The 22,651-nt window shown below is 42.2% G+C and overlaps 1 protein-coding gene across 1 annotated transcript in view; it reads left to right on the top strand.

Annotated features, from left to right (window-relative positions):
• SLC35F4 (solute carrier family 35 member F4) overlaps positions 1-22,070 on the top strand; it is a 244,072-nt gene extending 222,002 nt beyond the window's left edge. The window contains exons 4-8 of the mRNA XM_047863110.1: positions 1,451-1,670; positions 12,499-12,624; positions 14,865-15,057; positions 18,666-18,755; positions 21,812-22,070. Coding sequence (XP_047719066.1) covers positions 1,451-1,670; positions 12,499-12,624; positions 14,865-15,057; positions 18,666-18,755; positions 21,812-22,053 — 871 coding nt within the window. The 3' untranslated portion in view covers positions 22,054-22,070. The remainder of the gene's footprint in view (positions 1-1,450; positions 1,671-12,498; positions 12,625-14,864; positions 15,058-18,665; positions 18,756-21,811) is intronic.
• Positions 22,071-22,651: the final 581 nt, after the last annotated feature.

The following is a 22,651-nucleotide window of genomic DNA, read 5'->3' as shown; positions in this document are numbered from 1 at the left end:
AATTCTCAGCTGCTGGGAAGCAGCGTTTGCCATGAGACTTGACATTGAAGGCCATACTCCAATGCTTAGAGCCTCATCACTTTGTCACTCCCTCCCTCCATGTGGCCCTCCTGTGGAGTAAGTTGCTTCATGCGTGTGAGGCAGACATTGGCTAGAGATTACTTTGGTTTGCAATACTTTGAGGCACAACTGTTTCTCTTCAGAAAAACTTAGAAGAAAAACTAATGCTAATAACCAACTAGAACCGCGTAATTTCATTATAACCATGCAAACATTAGGAACTTGTTGCTTAAACAAGATATTTATGCTACTCTTGAAAACACTTCCTGGAACATTATAGTTGCCCAGTAAATGCTTGGATGTTCATGAAAAACTGAATAAAAAAAAATAAATCTGAGTTATACCAATGGCGAGCCTATTTTCAGTCCATAGTCAAATAAAGTTTTTCTATCATATCATTGCTTGTCTGTATCACTAGTTTGAACGTTTTGATTGAAATGGCACCTTGGTTTAATCATCAAATAGGGGTGCCTGGGTGGCTCAGTCGGTTAAGCGTCTGACTTTGGCTCAGGTAATGATCTCACGGTTCGTGGGTTTGAGCCCCGTGTTGGGCTCTGTACTGATGGCTCAGAACCTAAAGCATGCTTGGGATTCTGTGTCTCCTTCCCTCTCTCTCTGCCCCTGCCCCACTCACGCTATGTCTCTCTGTCTCTTTCTCAAAAATAAACATAAAAAAATAAGCAAATAGAAATCAAATCAAAGATTTAACAGAACTGATTATTTTTATACAATTAAATTCATATAATTCCTCCAAAACAGCCAATTGTGTGTATATAAATACAACTTGCATTTGATTGTTTATTTATTTTACCATTTGGGGGTCATCACAGAACCTTCCTTCATTTTTTTTTTTTTCCTGTCTTAAAAATGCTAGAGGAAAAACAAATTATTCAACTGGGCAGAAACATAAGGAAGAGGCATAGTCTTTTAGGAAAAATAAAATTCCAAACTGTGTGTGGCTCTCCACCATATGTGAAGCTGCAAGTTGTCTATACCTGTTCACACAGTAGCGACCCTCCTGGTCCTATTGCATTTGCCCATTGGGAAAGAACCTTCTCTCTCTTCTAACAGTAACTCTGAAAATGCCTCATTTCCCTGTTTCTCCAGGCTTCTCTGAGAATGTTCAGCAGCAGAATGGCTGTCCCAGCCATCTCGAGAGAATATCTAGATAGGAAAGGGCCTTCGCTCTGTGCCTGGAGAGACATGGGCTCTTTTCCATGGAACCCTCTGCCCCTGTAGTGGCCCAGAGATGGGAGGCCTGGGTTCAGTAAGTTCCACAGATGCATGATGGGCATTGGCGTTTGTGCTCTTGCCAGAAAATGACCGTCAAGAGTTAGACAACACAAAGTATGTCACAATTAATACCTGACAACCTTTTTTTCTTTCCTAGGGAATGCAGTCGGATTTTTGGTGAAGATGGTCTGACATTGAAGCTCTTCCTTAAAAGAACTGCTCCCTTTTCTATTCTATGGACTTTGACTAATTACCTGTATTTACTGGCTTTAAAGAAGTTGACAGCCACGGATGTCTCTGCTCTGTTCTGTTGTAACAAAGCCTTTGTCTTCTTGCTGTCGTGGATCGTGCTGAAAGACAGGTTCATGGGAGTGAGGGTAATGGCACACTTGATTCAATGTGTGAGGCCACCCGTAATTGTAGATCCTTGGCATCAGGAGTGCTGCTTTGTTTCATGAAATTTCTGTAAAACTTTCCCCATTGGTTCTGAGTACAAATTAGAATTTGAAGATGCATTAGAACACCCAGGCAGTTACAATATCATGAAAAGACAGAGATGGTCTCCCTTGGGCAGTCGGCTGATTTCGACAGGAGGCACTAAAACAGAGAAGATAAGTTCTTTTTTTTAGAATTAATGGTGTGACCAACTCCTTCTATCCTCAGGGTGAAGGGGTCTGGGAAAATTAGTCACACAAAGATTATGATTTTTTTTTTTTTTCAGTCACCATACGTTGGGACAATTCCCTCATGCTTTCCCTCCCCCCAGCCCGAGATGGATTTAATTAATATTGGTGTAAGTAGATAAGGTTACCAAACAGTAATTAAAGTCACTGGTAATGGCACAATGCTGTTAAAAGTGGCTATATATCTAGCGTGACTAATCCAGAAATGGAACCAAAAGCACCAACTTGTATTTTGGGGTACAGATCCTCAATTGAACTGTATTAAACTTCCACCGACCACTTCAGTTCTGAGTTTATTCCTTTCACAAGTGATATGGACTTCTTAAAAGATTTTATCTTGCATGCTTGTTCTGTTAGATTGATGGAAAGTCATGGAGGTTTCAGGAGCCAGATCTCATTCATGTATCTGGAATGCCACCATGACGAAAATATTGAGAAAATAATTCTTTAGAAAGAGTAGAAATGAAATGAAAAGCCTTTTCCCAGAGGATAAACATCACACAATTCTTCTCTGAAAGAGATGTCCAAGACTGGATGTGAAACATATTTTGCTATCAAAATATTGTTCTTACTGCAATGATCCCAGGGTCCTTGTCCCCCTAATTGCTGAAATTAATATTAGAAAGAGAGTTGATGACAGCCATTAACCCTTAAAACTTCTTTTTAATAGCAAATTCTGATTATGTCTTGGGAGATGCTACTCAGAAATTCAGAATGGAAGCTTGACATGAACGAGAAGTAGAAAGCTACAGAAGACAAAATGAGAGGGGCAACCGGGTGGCTCTGTAGGTTGACTTCGGCTCAGGTCATGATCTCACGGTCCATGAGTTTGAGCCCCACATCGGACTCACTGCTGTCAGCCTATCAGCACAGAGCCTGCTTCAGATCCTCTGTACCCCTCTCTCTGCCCCTCCCCCACCTGTGCTCTCCCAAAATAATAAAAAATAAAAAATAAATAAAAGAAGAAGATAAGATAAACTCTGAATCAGTCCAGGATGCATTAGAGTATACCCAGATATGGTACGACACTCTCCCCCAGCCAATCTTAGATTTGACATCCAGAAAGCTTAGCATCATGTTTTTGCACATCGACCACCCGTGCTGGCTGCCTACCATCAGGTACCCTGCCAAATCCTGGAGAGCGGGGACCTTCCCTGCACTGCTTGCTGCTCCATTCAGGATGGGCTATATAATTCGTGGGACCTAGTGTGGAAGCAAACACAGGGATCACTCTTTAAAACATTATCAATAATTTTAAGACAGCAACAACAGAGCATGAAACCAAGGGCAAGGCCCTTCTAATCATGAAGCCCTATGCATCTGCACAGGCCATATGCCCATGAAGCCAGCTCTGCCTCTATCTCGAATACCTAGAATAATGCAGGGGACAAAATGGAGCTCAGTAGATATTTGAGGAAAAAGTAAATAAATTCATGTTTACGAGGACTGTCTCTTTTCTATTTGCTAGCATCATGGATTATCCATGAGAGTTTGGAAGGCCTTGTCAGAAGAAGGGGAAAGAGAGGAGATATAGGGTCTTTTTTTGCCTTTTCAATGGCATCTGAATACTCAAAGGGAATCAATACATTCACTATTAGATTTACCAGTGAGAAAATCAGTTGTTTTAGAGTGAATTAATGCATTTAACCATGGAACTTACTGATGCAAGATGTCCTATCAAAAGAGGTTCTGTGTTTGAGAGTTAAAAAAAAAAAACTCAGCTGTGTAACTTATATTTAAACCAAAGATTTAGGAAATCTGCCAAGAGGCAACAAACCATTGCCATTTTAAAATTGGCATCTATAGGGGCACCTGAGTGGCCCATTTGGTTTAGTATCCAACTCTTGATTTTGGCTCAGGTCATGATGAGCCCATGGATCAAGCCCCACATTAGGCTCTGCACTAAGTGTGGAGTCTGCTTAAGATTCTCTCTCTCTCTCTCTCTCTCTCTCAAATAAAAAATTAAAAATAAATTGGCATCTATAGTGGGTTCAATGATGGTCCTCAATAAGGTGCCCACACCTTCATCCCCAGTCCTTATGAATGTGACCTTATTTGAAGGCGTAATTATTTTTTCTTTTTCATTTTGTATTATTTTTCTTTTTTTGAATATGATTTATTGTCAAGTTGGCTAACATATAGTGTGTAAAGAGTGCTCCTGAATTTGGGGGTAGATTCCCATGGTTCATTACTTACATACACCACCCAATGCTCATCCCAACAAGTGCCCTCCTCAGTGCCCATCACCCATTTTCCCCTCTCCCTGCCCCCATCTGCCCTCAGTTTGTTCTCTGTATTTATGAGTCTCTTATGGTTTGCCTCCCTTCCTCTCTTTGTAACTATTTTTTCCCCTTCCCTTCCCCCATGGTCTTCTGTTAAGAGTCTCAAGATCCACATTTGAGTGAAAACATATGATATCTATCTTTCTGACTTATCTCACTTAGCATAATACCTTCCAGTTCCATGGAATCATGAAATGGCGTGATTTCATTCTTTCTCATTGCCAAGTAGTATTCTATTGTATGTATAAACCATGTCTTCTTTATCCATTAGTTGATGGACATTTGGGTTCTTTCCATAGTTTGGCTATTGTTGAAAACACTTTGCAGGCACAATTAACATAAGGATTTAGAAAGAGGAGATCATCCTAGAGTATTTAGGTGGCCCTAATTCCAGTAACAGATATCCTTATAACAGATATCCTTATAAAAGACAAACACACAGGACAGACACACAGAAGAGGAGAAGGCAATGTGACCAGACAGACAGAGATTGGAGTGCTGTGGCCACAAGCCCAAGAAAGCCAGGGAAGCTACCTGAACCTGGAAGAGCCAAGGGATGCTTTCTCTCCTAGAGCTGCCGCTGGGAGCATGGGTGTGCTGGATTGTGAACTTCTGGCCTCCAGAACTGTGAGAAAATAAATTTCTGTTGTTTTTAGTCACCAGGTTTGTGGTAATTTGTTACAGCAGCCTCAGGAAACTAATACAGCCTCTGTAAGTAATAAGACCGAATAGAAAAAAAATGTTAAATAGCCAATGAGCACTCGTTAATAAATATACACATACATTTATACACATAAATTAAGATATCATAGATGGCAAAATGGTAAACAATGTCAAGCATGCTGGTAGAAGTCACATGTTTTTCTTCTTAAATGACAGGAAATGCTTCACTCCTCACTGTGAAACATTAGGAAGTGTTTAATGTCACGCCAAGGTGTAATTTTAATGATGCCCATAATCAGGTCATGAAATATGAGAAGAACCAAAACATATTCAGCATTTTGCCTTTTGACAGTATCAGCCATTCTTTTTTTCATGAGACATATTGAGAACATGTATAATTGGGTCATTTGAGAAATTAAAAGAGGGCAATTCGAATACTGACAACATAAATGTAGTTTTTATTGTCTATGTCCATAAGTAATCAAAGCATGGCCTGCAAAAGCCACTCCACTTAGACTATTCTCTTTTTTTATAGTTAAAGTGTTGCTTTCTTTTTAAAAAAATGTTTTATGTTTATTTATTTTTGAGGGAGACAGACACACAGAGTATGAGCAGGGGAGGGGCAGAGAGAGAGGGAGACGCAGAATTCAAAGCAGGCTACAGGCTCTGAGCTGATAGCACAGAGCCTGACATGGGGCTCGAACCCATGAATGGTGAGATTATGACCTGAGCCAAAGTCACAGGCTTAACCGACTGAGCCACCCAGGTGCCCCTGAAAGTGGTGCTTTCAGTCATCAGATTAAAATGTGTATTTTTGATTCATTCTGAGGCTTCAGTGGTTTACAAATTGACAGTTTTTGGATTATAATTTTCTTTTTTTTTTTTCAACGTTTATTTATTTTTGGGACAGAGAGAGACAGAGCATAAACAGGGGAGGAGCAGAGAGAGAGGGAGACACAGAATCGGAAACAGGGTCCAGGCTCCGAGCCATCAGCCCAGAGCCTGACGCGGGGCTCAAACTCCCGGACCACAAGATCGTGACCTGGCTGAAGTCAGACGCTTAACCGACTGCGCCACCCAGGCGACCCAGGATTATAATTTTCATTTGACCCCAAGAATGATCACATTTAAGATGATCACATTTCCTACTTCTATTTTTCACATCAAAAATGATACCATGTGGGCGCCTGGGTGACCCAGTCAGTTAAGTGTCTCTCGATTTTAGCTCAGGTCATGATGCCATGGTTTGTGGGATCAAGCCCCGCATTGGGCTCTGTACTGACAGTGGGATCCCATTTGAGATTTTCTCCCTGCCTCTCTCTGCCCCTCCCCCCCTCACACCCACTCACTCTCTCAAAATAAATAAATAAACATTTTAAAACATGACACCATGGACAGAAAGAAGGATGCTTTAAGTTGTAAAACCAGTAAATATGTGTTTCTCTGGAGCACTAATTGGCTAGAAATAGCAATGCTCACAGAAAAATTACATATTATGAATAACTTGTTAATATTTTGTGGTTTTTTTGGAATATTATTTGAATTACAGATGGAGGGGCGCCTGGGTGGCGCAGTCGGTTAAGCGTCCGACTTCAGCCAGGTCACGATCTCGCGGTCCGTGAGTTCGAGCCCCGCGTCGGGCTCTGGGCTGATGGCTCGGAGCCTGGAGCCTGTTTCCGATTCTGTGTCTCCCTCTCTCTCTGCCCCTCCCCCGTTCATGCTCTGTCTCACTCTGTCCCAAAAATAAATTAAAAAAAAAAACAAAAAAAAAAACTTTGAATTACAGATGGAAAGGTAATTTTGTTGTACCATTATATTTCTTTCATAAAATCATTTCAGCCAATTTGCTGGTCAACATTGTTGTGTTAAAAACCCTTTGGTGACCAGTTGCTTATGGTTGATATATGATCATCCCATGAAAATTAGTAAACTTTTTAAAAAGACCTTTCTTTTTTAATTGCACAACTATTGGTGAGAATTCAGCTCTTTCAGCTTTGAGGAACCTGCCAGGTTCTCATCCTCAAGAACCTGTGTTGTTTAGCTACGGTTCTTAAATTCGTGAAAACCAAAGAAATTGCATTAATAAAAAAAGGTTCTCCTCAAAGAAAATGAGCCACTGGTTGGGGGTTTTCTTCTCTGTCTCTGGTATCAGTTTCACTCAAATTTGAAAAGTAAATGTCAGACTGGAAAGTTGAAACTCTTTCTTTCAGATCTTGTCCGTCCTTTACGTTTTATATTATTGATTGAAAATTTTCTTTCATTTTTAAATTTCCCTGAACACAGGGAGAAAATTGGCCAGTGGTAAATGGTTCAGCAGACCCCAAACTTCCTTAGCAGATTCAGGAAATGAATTTGTGTCTCTTCACTTTGACACCCACATATTTCCTAGCTGTAATTGGGTCCCTATGCAGTTAACTTTCCAAACTGTGCCTCGTTTGGACACTTTCCAAGATCCGCCAAGGACCGACTGGAGTATGTCAGTTAAACTGAATCTTTCATTGCTCAACCTGCAGTTCTCCAAATTCAAATTGGGCTCCAGAGTGCCCTACATCAGGGCTCTGGAGGTGAGCTCATACTGATTCGTGCCAATATTACATATTTAGATAAGATTCAAGATAACCTTTTGTTTACATCTTGCCTTTGGTTGACATTGATGCAGTAGCTGTACATTCATGTGCAGTGCAGAATCTTCTACCCAGAACCTTCATGTTTCCTGGAGGAGGCACCAGAGGATGCGTAGCTGGGCTCATCCTTTTCATCCCCCTCCTGGCGGGAGAAGAATTTGTGAATACAGAGGGAAAAGATGAGGTGGAATGGCTCTCCAATTTTATGCACACAAGGAATCCGTAACCCCTTAACAAGATGTCATCAACAGATCTACTCTAGTCTCCACATGTGCCTGTTAGGTCTTTCCATCTGGCATTTCTTTCTTTCTTTTCCATCCTGGTCTCCCTTTGAGATCATTTCCAGACAGATTTTATTCATATAAAAATAGATGTGTGTGTAGGGGGGGTGGAGCGTGGGAGTCTTGGTTTGGGGCTCTGAACTCCTTGGGTTGGACCTGTCCCCAGGCACCCTCCACCCTCACACACACACACACACACACACACACACACACACAATCTGTACAGCTATATACTGCCCACCTCTTTCATTTCTCACACTTCAACTCTTGTCCAATTTCATGGGATCTGAGTAAAACAGATGGTTCACCTTCATGGAACCTTAAATGTAGCATGCGGACAAGTTGAAGGATTCTGCATAGTCCCAGTTCCTTGAAAATGGACTCTATTGGGGAGCCTGGGTGGCTCCGTGGGTTAAGCATCCAACTTCGACTCAGGTCATGATCTTGCAGTTTGGGAAGCCCCTCATCAGGCTCTCTGCTGTCAGCACAGAGCCTGCTTTGGATCCTCTGTGCTCCCCTCTTTCTGCCCCTTCCCTGCATTCACACATTCTCTCTCAAAAATAAATCAAAAAGAAACATTTTTTTAAAAGATAGAAAGAAAGAAAATGTACTCAGAGAGGACAAGGATGATCATCAGTGCAGGTCTCACTGGCCAAGATATTAACGTGTAACCCACCTTGAGCTGCTGACCTTTAGTCTCGAACTTGAGAACAGTCCTGCCAGCAGTGTCGCTTTGAGGCCCTCCATTCTAGAGGCTGCTGTAGTCTTGGGATTCAGGGGTCCGTCGTGAGCCAGTGAAACGCCTCCATGCTCACCCAGCCTTAGAAACAGAATTAACCACAAGGCAACTTGAGGAAAGCTATTCCAGTTGCAATTAGAAAGAGAAGCAATTAAAGCTTCATCTCAATACCCTGAACCCTAGAAGAACTGATATTGTTACTCAAATAATAATTCTGGAAGCCATTTTGTCAATGAGAAACACAGCGAAGTAATGAGGCTGGTAAACCCTCACGGAGATCAAGAGAAGGGCCAGACGCCTGTGGTTTTTGAGGGCCCGAGACGAAAAAGAAAAAAACTGACGATACAGGGAAATAAAAACAGTCAAAAGCCAGATGCTTCTCTGGCTTTTATCTCTAGCTATTTATCTACGAATTCTTTGAAAGATGACAGAAACGTAGCTTTCCTGCAGGGTCGCATGTGGTATATACCATGGTGAGAGTATCAAATGTTTACTCGAAAGCCCTCTTTGGGCTTTAGGAACACACTCAAACAGCCTCATGGTCCCCCTCTGATCAGCCCTGAAAGTTGATGGGAGGCTCTCACTGGGGGCTGAGCCTGCAGAGGAAGGTAGCTGGCTCAGGAAGAAATGTCCCTGAAGAGGTAGGCTGGGAAAATGGACTAAATAAATTCTTTTCCACAGGGTACTCCCCTCCCCGCCCCCCACCCAAGATGGGCACACCATGATGTGAGGGGACTGAGAGGTTTCCAAAGTTGAAACTGAGGCATTGGCAGTTTTATGGTCATTATGGTTACTAACATTCTCACCCAAAGCAGATTCTTCAGGTCGTGGCAGTGGTGCGTTTTCTGTCTTACTCAGAACAAGTCTGGTTGGCTAGAGGGCTGGAACTGGAATAGATTGTGAGGAGAGCCACGTTTTTCTGGAGCCAAACAGGTGCCGCCATGAAATGGTGTGTTTTCAGCAGAAGCGTCCCTCATACGGATGCTAATGGGCTCAAAGGCATTTTTGTGGCTGTCACCATGTGGATGTGCACACACGCGCATTTCTGACACAGTATTTAAGGCACTGGCTTTCTGCAGGCACATTTCCAGTGTCCTAAGCCCAAGAAGAGTCATTTTACATCTTTTATTCAAAAGAATAGACTATTCATCCTTCCTTGATAACTGGTGAATTCTGAAGATGTCTGAGACTCAGATCTGTGCTGAGGCTATTTGTTCTCTGGAAATTTGAATAGTATTTATTCTGCAATTAACCAGTGGTGCCAAGGAGAGCCACTGTGGGAGCATCCGCATGACCACTCCACTGAGCCTTCCATCCAGCATTTTCCTGCATTTCCTAGATTAGCTGAGCTCTCGTCCTTTAGTTCCAACTCTGTAGATAAGAAGCACATTGAACATTTCTTAAAACGCAGCCACGGAAAATGTTCTATTAGCTGTGAGATTTAAATAAAAAAATGTGGAAAATAATTTAGCTTATCTTCTCCCCCCCCCACAGCAAACCTATATAACCTATCAATTACTGTTCATACCATAGAAAAGAATTTTTCTAACATCTCAAATATTCAGATTTTCATGCCTGTAGAACGTAACTAACCACATTGTCCAGCCCTGCGACATGAAAAATGCTTCTGTCCATGAAAGCAATGGAAAGAAACACTGGTGTAATTGATAATGTCAATTTAAGTGGTCTGGCTAATATTTCCACAAGCACTTGAATATAAAATGTAATGGAGACCTTTAAGAGGCCCATCATAGTTATAATTTTGAATTGCTATAAAATTTATCATCTTTCTCCATACCCAATTTCTATCTTGGGAATACTTATAGTACACATACTAAGCATATATATTTTTACTAAAGGCTGACTCAGAAAAGGAAGTGCTCCTAACTGAAGTCGTATCCGGGGGGTGATTAGTGTTAAATGTTCATCACTTTCCAGACAGTGTTTGTATGTTTTGTTTTATTTTGTATACGCTGTTTTCATAATTCCCTAAACTCAGAATTATATATTATGCACAGTTGCCTAAACCCAAATATTATGGATTATACAATAATTTTGATAATTTTAAATATGAAACAGTACATCATGTTACAGTTAAAGTGACAAAGTTAAAGTTAATTACAATTAACACTGTATTCTATTAATCCCATCTTGATGTGAACAAGAAAACCCAACTGATGCTTGGCCGAAAGAAAACAAATACCAATTCAAATTTATTGTCCTGCAAATTCAGTCTTATGAGGAAAATCTACTTGTGCACCTGAAGACTTTGACCCATGAATATTATTTAAACACACAAACAAAAACAAAATGCCAGTGTCTAACATGACTTTTCATTTGTCTGAAATCAGACTGCCCAAAGGATTGTTGCAAGTCCTTGGCTGAACTATAAATCCCCAAATCAAAGAAAATGATAACCCTCACACAATTTCTAAGTCTAGATAACCCCTACACCATGTTTATTTATGAGTCTATTACTTCTTGTTTGGAAAATTTCCTTGACATCTCATGGTGTGTGTATTAGATTCTATTCCCTATAGTTTGAGGCATGGTCGAACTAGAACACATGCCTGGGAGCTTTAGAGAATACGATATTCACTCAGCAAGAGAAACGCCTCCCATCAAGCAGCCTCCCGGAAAAACGCTTTATGAAGACGGTTTTTCACTGCTGACATGTCAGCGTCTGTTCTCAAGTACTCCTGCTGTTTTTCATAAAAGATGCTTTAGTATGAAGCTAGGTCTGAAACCAACAGTGCACTTGCTTTTCGTGGTCATTAACAAAAGAATTGCTTTAGCAGCATCTAAACGATAACGTGTCATCGCCACCATACTCTGCGCTGGCCTGGAGCAAGTCTATGGTTACATGTTGAAGATCTACATTTTGTTGCAATAAATAATTCACTAATATTCAGAAGGGCCCCAAAACCCCACATAACGTGGAAAAGCTATCTACGGAGGAATTGATTTACTTGGGAATCACTCAGAACTGAAACCTAACAAAATTAACTGCCACGTAACCTATAAATTTCTCGCAAAGTTGCATCTTGATTTAAAAGTGAGTGAAACTATTTCACAAGGAAATGACGTATTGTTTCCTATTCCAGGGCCTGTTATTTTCCTGTTTACTATAGCTTTGAAATGTTTTCCAGCAGAATCAGTTCAAGATCATTTAAGAAACAGATGTAAATCAGCATTTCTCTAAGGGAGTGGACTCCTGTTTTGAATATTTCAAGCATCCTATCGAAATATCGTACCATTATGATTTCAATCAAATTTGTGCGGTTAATGATCTAGAGTAATGAGATGAAATTATCTTTTTTGTGGTTTAATTCGCACGTAAAAAGAAGGAAGAACTAGTCTCCCTTTGACATTCCAAGTACCAGTGAAAACTCTGCCCACTCCTTGTAAATCACTATAAGAGATGATTTGCTTTCCTTCCCCCCCCCCCCCCGCTCCCCGCCCCGTGGCTTAAATTTTGCCTCTTAGCTGCATCAATGTTAGGTCTCCCTAATCAAGTCCTGGTTATGTGTCGATCTTCAAAACCATGCATTGATCCAAGGAGCTGATTAAAATGTATGCTGAGTTGTTTTGAAGAAAAAGCATACAGTATAGATGAAAATGCTCTGGAGTGATTTCCTGTGAAATTCATTTCGCCAACACGGATATTAATCTCTGGGAAGTTGAGCGAAAAAATTACACTAAAATTACTAACCCTTAATTAGAATGGGAGCAGCTTTTATATTCTCTGCCTGGATGTCTCAGGAGCATACTGATTTCTTGTTAATACTGACCCTTCTCGCATTGAAACAGCGATGTACAAGAGGTAATTGGGTTTGAGGAGGCATTTAGCAACTCTCATGAAGTCTTCAATGGCTTGCTCTGAGATATGGAGGCATCAATTTTTTTTTAATTCCTTTGCATTCTATTTGACAGATAGTTGCTGCAATAATGGCCATTACCGGCATCGTCATGATGGCATATGCAGATAATTTCCACACTGATTCGATCATAGGAGTGGCCTTTGCAGTGGGTTCAGCCTCTACGTCTGCATTATACAAGGTATGTCGTGCGCTTTTTTGTGTAGTCATAGCTTAGACTTAAGTCATAAAAGAAGGCAGGACAAAGAAAATCTTGGCTGGGGGGGGGGAAGTGGTTTAAATAAAAATAAGTAAAAATAATAATAATAATAAATAAGAATAAGTACCATTTACTGAGTACTTGCCAGAAATTTTCACCTGTGTTAACTCACCCTTATGAGCCACAGGTACTTATCCCCACTTTCCAGATGAGGAAACTGAGGTTTAAAAGATTAAATAACTTGATTTCAGGAGTATTGTTGCACTATATGCTAATTTGGATGTAAGTTTAAAAAAAATAAAAAATAAAAATAAATAAATAATAATTAAAAAAAGATTAAATAACTTGCCCAAGGCCACACAGATGGGAAGTGATAGCAAGATTTAAATTCCCACTGGCCATCTCCAAAGCCCATGCTCCCTGCCTCTGCCCCTCAGAAATCAACTGGTTGCAGCGGGGGCTGAGAAAGACCATTCTGCTCTTAAATTTCTTTACTTTAACTACCACCGTCCTTATTTTAACTCCAATGAGGTGTTAAAAAGAAGAAACAAGCTGTCACTTGAGAGTCGACTGCCATGTATTAACCCCAAGCCACAGGAACTCCGGTTATTAGCGAAATGAAGGACGTCCTTTCCTCTCTGATGGACACTCCTGGTCTGCACTATGTACTTACCACTCCTTCTCCACTGGAGCCGTCTGCCATCCGTGGAAAATTATAGTCATTGCCCCTGACTTCAGAAGCAAGGACTGAGAGAGCAGATCTAAAAGGTTATCCCCAAAGCTCCACTTGTCAGAGCCTGCTTTCGGGTTGTAGCTAAAGCACTGTTCCACTTTCACCTCTCTTGGTGTTTCAACGAGAAGATTCTCTGTGAAAAGCAGAAAACGCCCTTCGCATCCCTCCTGGATGCCTGTTCTGATTGTTTGCCAACACCGAGGCTCTGAAGGCACGGAGTCTATTTCCATATTGACATTTCCTGGCCCACTGATTCTGTGACAAGCTTGACAAGTTTTCACTCAATTGCCATTGGCGTCTAACTTGCCCCCAACTGAGCCCCCACTGAGGTGTCTGATGTGACCAAAGAACAGCACGTGGTCAAGTCCTCTTGATTAAGTCTCTCATGAGCAAAAATAATAAGTCCAGTTGACATTAAAAGCATGCCTGGAATTGCGGTGTCACTGGGATGGCTATCTCATGGAGACAATTCTCCTGACCATGCTACAGGGGTGTTCGTTCTGGGAGCGGTAATATTTGCTGACATGCATAAAACCATATGGGCACCATCGGAAAGACCTGCTCCATTCGACATTGTTTGAGGATTCACATAGGAAGCAGAAGGGTTATAAAGTCAGGAAGTATGGACTAGAGGCCGGGCCCCTCCTCAGCCCAACGTAACTTAATGGTAGCCATTGACATCTCCTTGCTATCTTCCTCCCCTGTACACAGATTTATATCCAGAAAAAAAAATAGTTTTAATCTGAAGAATAAACACAGTATTTGTGCACGTGTTTTAAGCTCAGAGAGGAAAGTGCTTATAAATCCAAGGCACCATTATTATTCTCTCAACAACATAATGACAGGCTCTCTCTGTCTAATTTAGTTTTCAGTATCTGTCAAAATAAGGGTAAAATGCATCCCATGCCTGACGGGAAGAATTGATGGCATCTCAATCCTAGATTCTCCTGGGCTCGTGTGCACTCTTTAAAAAAATTTTGTTTTCAACGTTTATTTATTTTTGGGACAGAGAGAGACAGAGCATGAACGGGGGAGGGGCAGAGAGAGAGGGAGACACAGAATCGGAAACAGGCTCCAGGCTCTGAGCCATCAGCCCAGAGCCTGACACGGGGCTCGAACTCACGGACCGCGAGATCGTGACCTGGCTGAAGTCGGACGCTTAACCGACTGCGCCACCCAGGCGCCCCTCGTGTGCACTCTTATTTATCATTCACCCTATACCTGTAACTGAGGGTGGTGCTAACAGAGTACAGGACTTGCAGCAGTTTCCAACAGCATGAGGAGTTCATTTTATGGCATTTGCTGTTTCATGTGAAGACTGCAGGGCATTTTAATCACTTATTCACAGTCCATTTTGTGCCATGGAGGTGGTGGGATAAGGAGAAATAGAGGGTAAACTCTGGGCTGGTTAGCTCACTATGTAGAACTTGCCTTTCTGCTCTGGCAAAGTCTCTAACTGTGTGGCTAAGGGGTTTCTCTCCCAATCCAGGTTTTGTTTAAGATGTTTCTCGGAAGTGCCAACTTTGGTGAAGCGGCACACTTTGTCTCCACGTTGGGTTTCTTCAATTTAATCTTCATCTCTTTCACCCCGGTCGTCCTGTATTTCACCAAGGTGGAACACTGGTCCTCATTTGCAGCTCTGCCGTGGGGCTATCTCTGTGGGATGGCCGGGCTGTGGCTGGGTAAGTGGCTCCAGGTTTTTCCTTCCATTCCCTATGTCACTTGACCTTTCCTTGGATAGATGAATGATCATAATAGGGTTATTCCCTTGGGAACCTTTGTCCTCTATTTTCCAAACTTATCTAAGGTTGGTTAATGGTTAGAAGGTCCTCTGCAGGCTATTGCTTGATTAGATCAGAGCTGTTCAACCAGTATACCTCCCATGGGTTAAGACGTGAGCTGGAGGCCCAGGGCACTCTGATCACCACTGGTCTTAAAGCAGCCTTCTCCATCCTTCATGATATATTGTATGATGTTACCGTGTCCCAGGTGGATCACGGTGCATCAGGCAGAGGGAGAGAACAGATGGTGTATTCAAGGAACTCAGAATGGATCAAAATGGCTGACGCACCAAGTACAGGAAGAATGGGGAGGAAGGAAGAAGATGACATCTGGAAGGAAGCAGGTCATGAAGGGCCTGGAAAGCTATTGAGGGGAGTGGATTTAAAATCCACTTAATGGTCTTTAAGCAGAGGTGACAGGCGCACATCTACATTTTAGTCACACACAGGCTGGCTGTGTGTGGAGAATGAATTTGAGATCGGAAGCCCTCAGCAGGCAAGAGGAGAAGGCAGAATTAGACTTGGTCTCCCTGCTAAGGAGGCTGTGCCTAGTCAATGGCCAATTGACTTGAACTTTTTAATGTTCTCTCTCAAAACTCCCCAAACTCAAGGTAGTCTGCTTCACCTGAGCAACCAGGGGGCTCCCACTTTCTAGCTGTATTGCTTCTGTCACTCGACTTAAGAGGAACCTGAAAAATAACAAGCCTGCTCTTCCCGCCCCAAGCAGTTGAACAACAGCAACCGCTAAATGACTCAGTGTCCCCTTACTCAGAACCAAATCGCTTTCATCCTGCTCCTCTCTCCTCACCCTTCCTAAGGACAGCCCCCTCCATCTAGTCCCCACTGACCCACCGCACTTGACCTGCAGGACATCTGCCAACCCTCAGCTGACCTTCTTTGTCAAGGTGACATAATCTGAAGCAGCACTATAACTCCCGGGGGACAAACATGACCTGGTTTTCATTCCCACATAGACACTGGGTCTACTTTGGCCCAGGCCCCTAAGGGGAGGTCTTAGATAAGAGAACGATCAGTCATGTTGGTCCTTTGAATTTTACTTCTGAAGTCCAAAAATGTGGAGTTACGACCTTCCATAACCTCTGCTAAATTAAGTAGAAATCAATAGCAGTGTTCCCAAAAGACCCAAGCATCCTAATTAAAAGTGCCGAGATAATTTCCCGGCCCAAAACAATCTAGCTGGGAACAGTCATAATCTAAATTTCACTGACTCTTGGCCCCAGCTGTGTACACATATCTCCAGCTTGCTGCCAAGTTGGCCTTCACCAACACATATCCCTTGGCATGTCTAACACATGCTTCTACACAAGCCCGGCCCAGGCTGGGTATCACCCAGGCCGGCAGGATACCAGGTCTCCACCAAGCAGCATGGTCTCCAGACTCCACGGGGTAGAGCATCACCCGGAACTAGAGCTGCTCCACCCAGCCCTTCCCCAGTGCCCTGCAGTCCTCCCTGTGCCAAAGCTGCTCTGTGACAAAATGAGGCGATAGCCTCTCTCCTGACTGTGTTACACACCCCAGGTGTTTTACAAACTTCACTGATTCTGTTCTTCTTCTTTAAAAAAAAAAAAAAAAAAAGTTCACTTATTTTGAGAGAGAGACAGCATGAGCGGGGTTGGGGCAGAAAGACAGGGAGAGAGAGAGAGAGAGAGATGGGGAGGGGGAGAGAATGAATGAATCCCAAGCAGGCTCCGCACTGTCAGCGCAGAGCCAGATGCAGGGCTTGAACTCATGAACTGTGAGATCATGAGCTGCGCCGAAATCAAGATGCTTAACTGATTGAGCCACCCGGCTCCTGTTCTTAAGTTTTTGTTTCGATCCCTCTCTTCTCCATAGTAACCAGATATGACCTGGTTGGAGCTGGGCTGGACGAACAGCAGGTGTTCCTCTGACCCGTCCACATTGCCCGTAACTACAGCTTTTATTCGCCTAGGTTCACTGTGCCTCCTTCCTTCTCACAGTTGGGCCTATCTGCCAGGGAGTGCCTTCACCCAAATTTCCCTGATACATCCGAGTCCCACTTAAACTTGGGCTGGGCCCCGTGCTGCAGATAACATACTGACTTATATATTCTTGTCCTTAGGGTGGCAGAAAAGTAAGTGTGCTACCTAAAGAACAAATTAGAAACAGACCACGCATTTTGGTGAAACCACCTCCTTCTTTCTCGCTGAGTGAGCAGGACTCAGTTCTCACCCAAATACCAATACTTTCAATCTGCTGAAATATCCAGTTCAGCCAAAAAAAAAAAATTGCAGTTCAGGAGTTCAGCAGCGTCTGTGTAGAATTTAACTAATTCCTGACCTGCTAGAATGTGCTATATTTTATTCCCTGAGTCTGAGGAGAGAGTGGAGGTACTGGAATAGTCATTCCCATTGTGGCTATGCCAGGAAGGAGAAGCAGTTATTAACATAGGAAGGTCCTCCGCCTTGACTGCCACTACTCTTGTATGGTAACTATGAAGGAGTCCAAGTTTTATGAAAGTCAAACCCACTGTCTCTAACTACCAAGTGACTCCAGAGAAGCAAGTTAGTGGGTTTAATTAAAGCAGGGATTATAGATAGCAATGGAAGAGTAAACGCTGTCCTGACTGGAGTGGCTCTAGAACCATCTTTGGTTCTGTAGAGATACAGGCAACATGGTTGAGACAGTTACATAGAGATCTCTCTGAACTGAGGACAATCTGTAGTTGTTAACACTCACCTCTCTCAACCCTAAAACAAACACTGGATTGAAATCTATGAAAACAGTTCTATGTGGCTTATCATTGTTTTTCTTTTGAAAACATAGAGTTTTGATCATTTTTGTAGGAGGCAGAGGATTATTTTAACCGATTTTATATTTTACTAAAAGGACCCAAAGATATTAATTAAATTTATCTAGTTATACCTTCCTTTGGTTCTGCAGACCTGCCCCTGGGTAGTCTGTGCACAAATTGGGATGCGGAAAGGGTCCCTGAGGTTCTGTGCATTACACAGAATACACTTTTGTTTGCCTGCGTGATGCCCACTGCAAAAAAGAGGGAACAAAACAGCATAGGCCATCCTTCGATAGATCTTCCTTTAGGTAGTAACACTAGAGCCTGTTAGTTATCCAGGAATATGGCATAATATAGCAAAGCATTAAAGGGAGAAAGCCCAAACTTCAATCAGTAGTCTGCTTTCAACCTCTGGCTGGCCCCAACCTACCTTTATAGTGCTAATAAGCGGTGGAGTGAATTGGTTATTTCACTGCTTTGCAATTGCTTCGTACACCCTTTGCCACCCAAGTGGCAAGAGATCAGGCAGCCAAGGTGGCAGAGGAGAAAAAAGAATAGGACTACTTCAATCGAGAAACTCCTACATCCATCTCCCAAATTAGAGGATTAATTGACCAAAGGTGAGGACAAGTTTAGAAGGCACGTTTAGCAAAAACATCAGTTCTATTATGTTAAGAAGGAAAGAGCCCAGCGTGTCAATTTCCTTTCATGCTCTGTATCCTCCATTATTTTACAGCCTTCAACATCCTGGTGAATGTCGGCGTGGTGCTGACATACCCAATCCTGATCTCCATTGGGACAGTGCTCAGCGTTCCTGGAAATGCAGGTACTGGCGTGATTTGACATGTGCAAATAAGTCTCTGCTCATGTTCCTTTTACACCCCGAGTTGTTTCTTTGAGCAATTGTGAATTATGTCCTTTGCCTGAGAAGATGTTTTTAAATATCATGAAGGTGGCAGACAACAGAATAACTATGCAGCAGATTTAAAATTTGCAGCTATAAACACTGTTTTTTCTTGGTCGTGCTTTTAGAATTAAACACCAAATGTATCATTTGGGTTTCATGTAATCTCCCTGACAACCTAATTTTGTGGTATTTTTAGAGGAAGTCCTATGGAAACAAAAGGCATCCCGGCATAGGACTCTCAAGTAAACGTCACTAATGAAAGTGTAGGAAATGTACAGGGTATTGGCTCCCCATCAGACTATCCATGGGGAGCTGCAGAAGCTTCTCCTGGGGGCAGAGCAGATGGCCCTCTGGAACAGATACATGAAAAGGCAATTTGACTCACTTCAGGGATGAGAAGAGAAGCTGTTTTTCCAGAGTAATCTTTTAGTGAAAGCTGTCAGTGGAACAAGTAATGAAAGTGAGTGATTTGGAAGACCGTACAGTCCTTCCAACTGTAAAATTCTATTTTTCCAAGTCTCGGGTACCCAGCTTTCTTTGCCCCCAGGACAATCAGCAAGTGTTCACTGAGCACTTACTATGCGCAAGACTGTAAAAGAAACAACAGCAACAACAAAACACCCTGGACATTCCCAAAGGAACTTTCACTGAATTTGGAAAGTAAGACCGATATATATGAAATAACTTACAACTCCATGTACCATTTGTTAGTAAATGCCAAATTGTGTGAGACAGACTGTTGGGACTATAAGATATTCAGAGGAAAGAAATATCAGAAAGGAGTGGAGTTATCATGGAAGATCATTCATTCATCCTGGGATTCATTCATTCAATAAAGCATCGCTGAGCACTTAGGATGTTCCAGGAACTGTGCCTAATGCTGGTGATAGATCCTGAATAAGACACAGTGTCCACTTTCAAGACCATGTGGTGGAGAGAGGGAGACAAAAGGAATTGAGTAGATATGATGTAGAGACAGAATTGCTTTGATAGAGGAATGTATGTATTGCATGCTCTGAGAGCACCCAGGAAGGGCATCCAGCCAGCTTCCTGCAAGAAGCCAAAACGGAGAGCTAATGGAGAGATTAGCTGGATGGTGTGGATATGAGAAGGAAAGGGCATTGCTTGTACAAAGCACAACATGTATGACCGACAATTCCGCTGCTAGCTACGTGTGCCGAAAAACTGAAAACAGGGACTCAAAAATATGCTTGTAAATGAATGGTCATTGCAGCATACTCGCAATGGCCAAAAGGTGAAAGCACCCAAATGTCCATCAACAGATGAATTGATAAGCAAGTTGTGATACAATGGGGCATCATTCAACCATAAAAGGGCACGAAGTATGGATACATGCTACCACATGGTTGAACCTCAAAAACTTCACGTTAAGTGAAAGAAACCACACACAAAAAGCCACATATGGTATGATGCCATTTATACGAAATCCCTAAAATGGGGAAATCCATGGAAACAAACAGCAGATTCCCAAACAGACAGCAGATTCCCATTCCCAAAACAAATGGGTAACGGATTCTAATTTCTTTTTTTACGTTTATTTACTTTTGATAGAGACAGAGCACAAGCGGGGGAGGGGCAGAGAGAGGGAGACACTGAATCGGAAGCAGGCCCCAGGCTCTGAGCTGTCAGCACAGAGCCCGAGGCAGGGCTCCAACCCACAAACTGAGAGATCATGACCTGAGCCGAAGTCGAACGCTTAACCCACTGAGCCACCCAGGCGCCCCTTAACGGGTTTTACTTTGAAGTGATGGAGATGTTTTGGAACCAGATGAAGGTGGTGGTTGTACAACATTGTGAATGTACAAAATACCACTAAATTCATTTTAAAATAGTTAATTTTAGGGGTGCCTGGGTGGCTCAGTCGGTTGAGCGTCGACTTCGGCTCAGGTCATGATCTCGCGGTTCGTGGGTTCGAGCCCCACGCTGGGTTCTGTGCTGACCGCTTGAAGCAGCCTGAAGCCTGCTTCTGATTCTGTGTCCCCCTCTCTTTCCACCCCACCCCTGCTTGTGCTCTCTTTCAAAAATGAATAAAAATAAAATAATAAAATAAAATAAAATAAAATAAAATAAAATAAAATAAAAAACAGTTAATTTTAGGGGTGCTTGGGTGGCTCAGTCAGTTGAGCATCTGACTCTTGATCTCAGCTCAGGTCATGATCTCATGCTTTGTGAGATCAAGCCCCACATCAGGTTCTGTGCTGACAGTGTGGAGCCTGCTTGGGATTCTGCCTCTCCTTCTTTGATCCCCCTCCACCTCACGGGTGCTCACGCACATGCACGCTCTCTCTCCCTCTCTTTCTCTTCTCAAAGTAAATAAGTAAGCTTTAAAAAAAATAGTTAATTTTAATTGATAGGAATTCCACCTCAATTAAAAATTTTAAGAACAGCATGTGTAAAGACATAGATATTAAAAAGCTTTGCTCATTTGAAAAAATCTTCAGCGGCCAATGAAACTGGAGAAGTGTGAAGGGACACAGAAGAAAAGTTTCAAGAAATAAAAACTGCAGAGTTGTAATTAAATGAGATGACATGAGCCTTGAAAGATAAGTCTGATTTAGAGAGAAGGAACAGAATGCAAACAAAGGGAACAATATAATGATGTGGATAAAGGAAAGACGAGCTTGAAAGAACAAGGGAGACTTTAGAAATTTCTAGAAGTAGTTGGTGCACCTTGGGGCGGGGGCTCAGTCGGTTGAGTGTCCGACTCTTGATTTTGGCTCAGGTCATAATCGCAGGGTCGTGGAATCAAGCCTCTCATTGCACTCTGAATTCAGTACGGAACCTGCTTAAGATTCTCTCTCTCTGTCTCTCTCTCTGCCCCTCGCCTCCCCCCCCCCCATCAAATTTTAAAAAATTAAAGAAAGAAATTTCTAGAAATAGCAACGACTTTGGTCATTTGCTCTCAAAGAAGCTTCGAAACAGTCATAAACTGCGGCTTGATTTTTCTTCCCTAGCTGTGGATCTCCTGAAGCAGGAGGTGATATTCAATGTTGTCCGCCTGGCCGCTACGATCATCATCTGCATTGGGTTTCTGCTGATGCTCTTGCCAGAGGAGTGGGATGAAATTACCCTCAGATTCATCAATAGCCTGAAGGAAAAGAAGAGCGAGGAGCATGTGGACGACATTACTGATTCCAATGTACACCTGCGGAGCAGAAGCAGGGCCAATGGGACAGTGTCTATACCACTGGCTTAATGAGGGACCCATTTTGAATGCACGTGTATGTATATTCTGTGAATATAATAAAATTTTCTCACTACCGGTACACTCAAATGACAATATTAACTCTGAATTTGGATAAGTCATATGTGAAACAATGCCAATGATAAAAGTTTACATTTATATGCTTATCAAGGAACTGGTGTAAATGATCATAATAAAAATTTTTTATGAAAACATATCCATCTTAGTTCTGTTTCTTCTGTTTCAGAGGGAATTGTCCCCTCCCCCCCAATTTGAAAAAGTTCCTGAAAACATGAGATTTTACTAAGTTATGAGTTTATCGTGACCTTACCCTCACCAGGAACTAAGACATTTTCATTCAATCAGAGAAAATGACGTAAGAGGAAAACACATGAAAAGGATTCACACTTTATATATATTTAAGTCCAATAAAAGCCTCAAATTCTAAGGCTGGAAAATAATTAGACGACTAACAAAAGAGCACCTTCTATATGCAAGACCTACTCTGGGAAAAATGAACATGAAAATATAGAAGACTATAGAAAATATAGAAAATATAGAATACAGTAAAGCCTTGGATTGCAATTAACTTGTTCTGCGAGTGTTCTGC

Source organism: Prionailurus viverrinus, chromosome B3, assembly GCF_022837055.1.
Source record: "Prionailurus viverrinus isolate Anna chromosome B3, UM_Priviv_1.0, whole genome shotgun sequence".
Lineage (NCBI taxonomy): Eukaryota > Metazoa > Chordata > Mammalia > Carnivora > Felidae > Prionailurus > Prionailurus viverrinus.
This window is presented reverse-complemented; position numbering and strand designations above follow the sequence as displayed.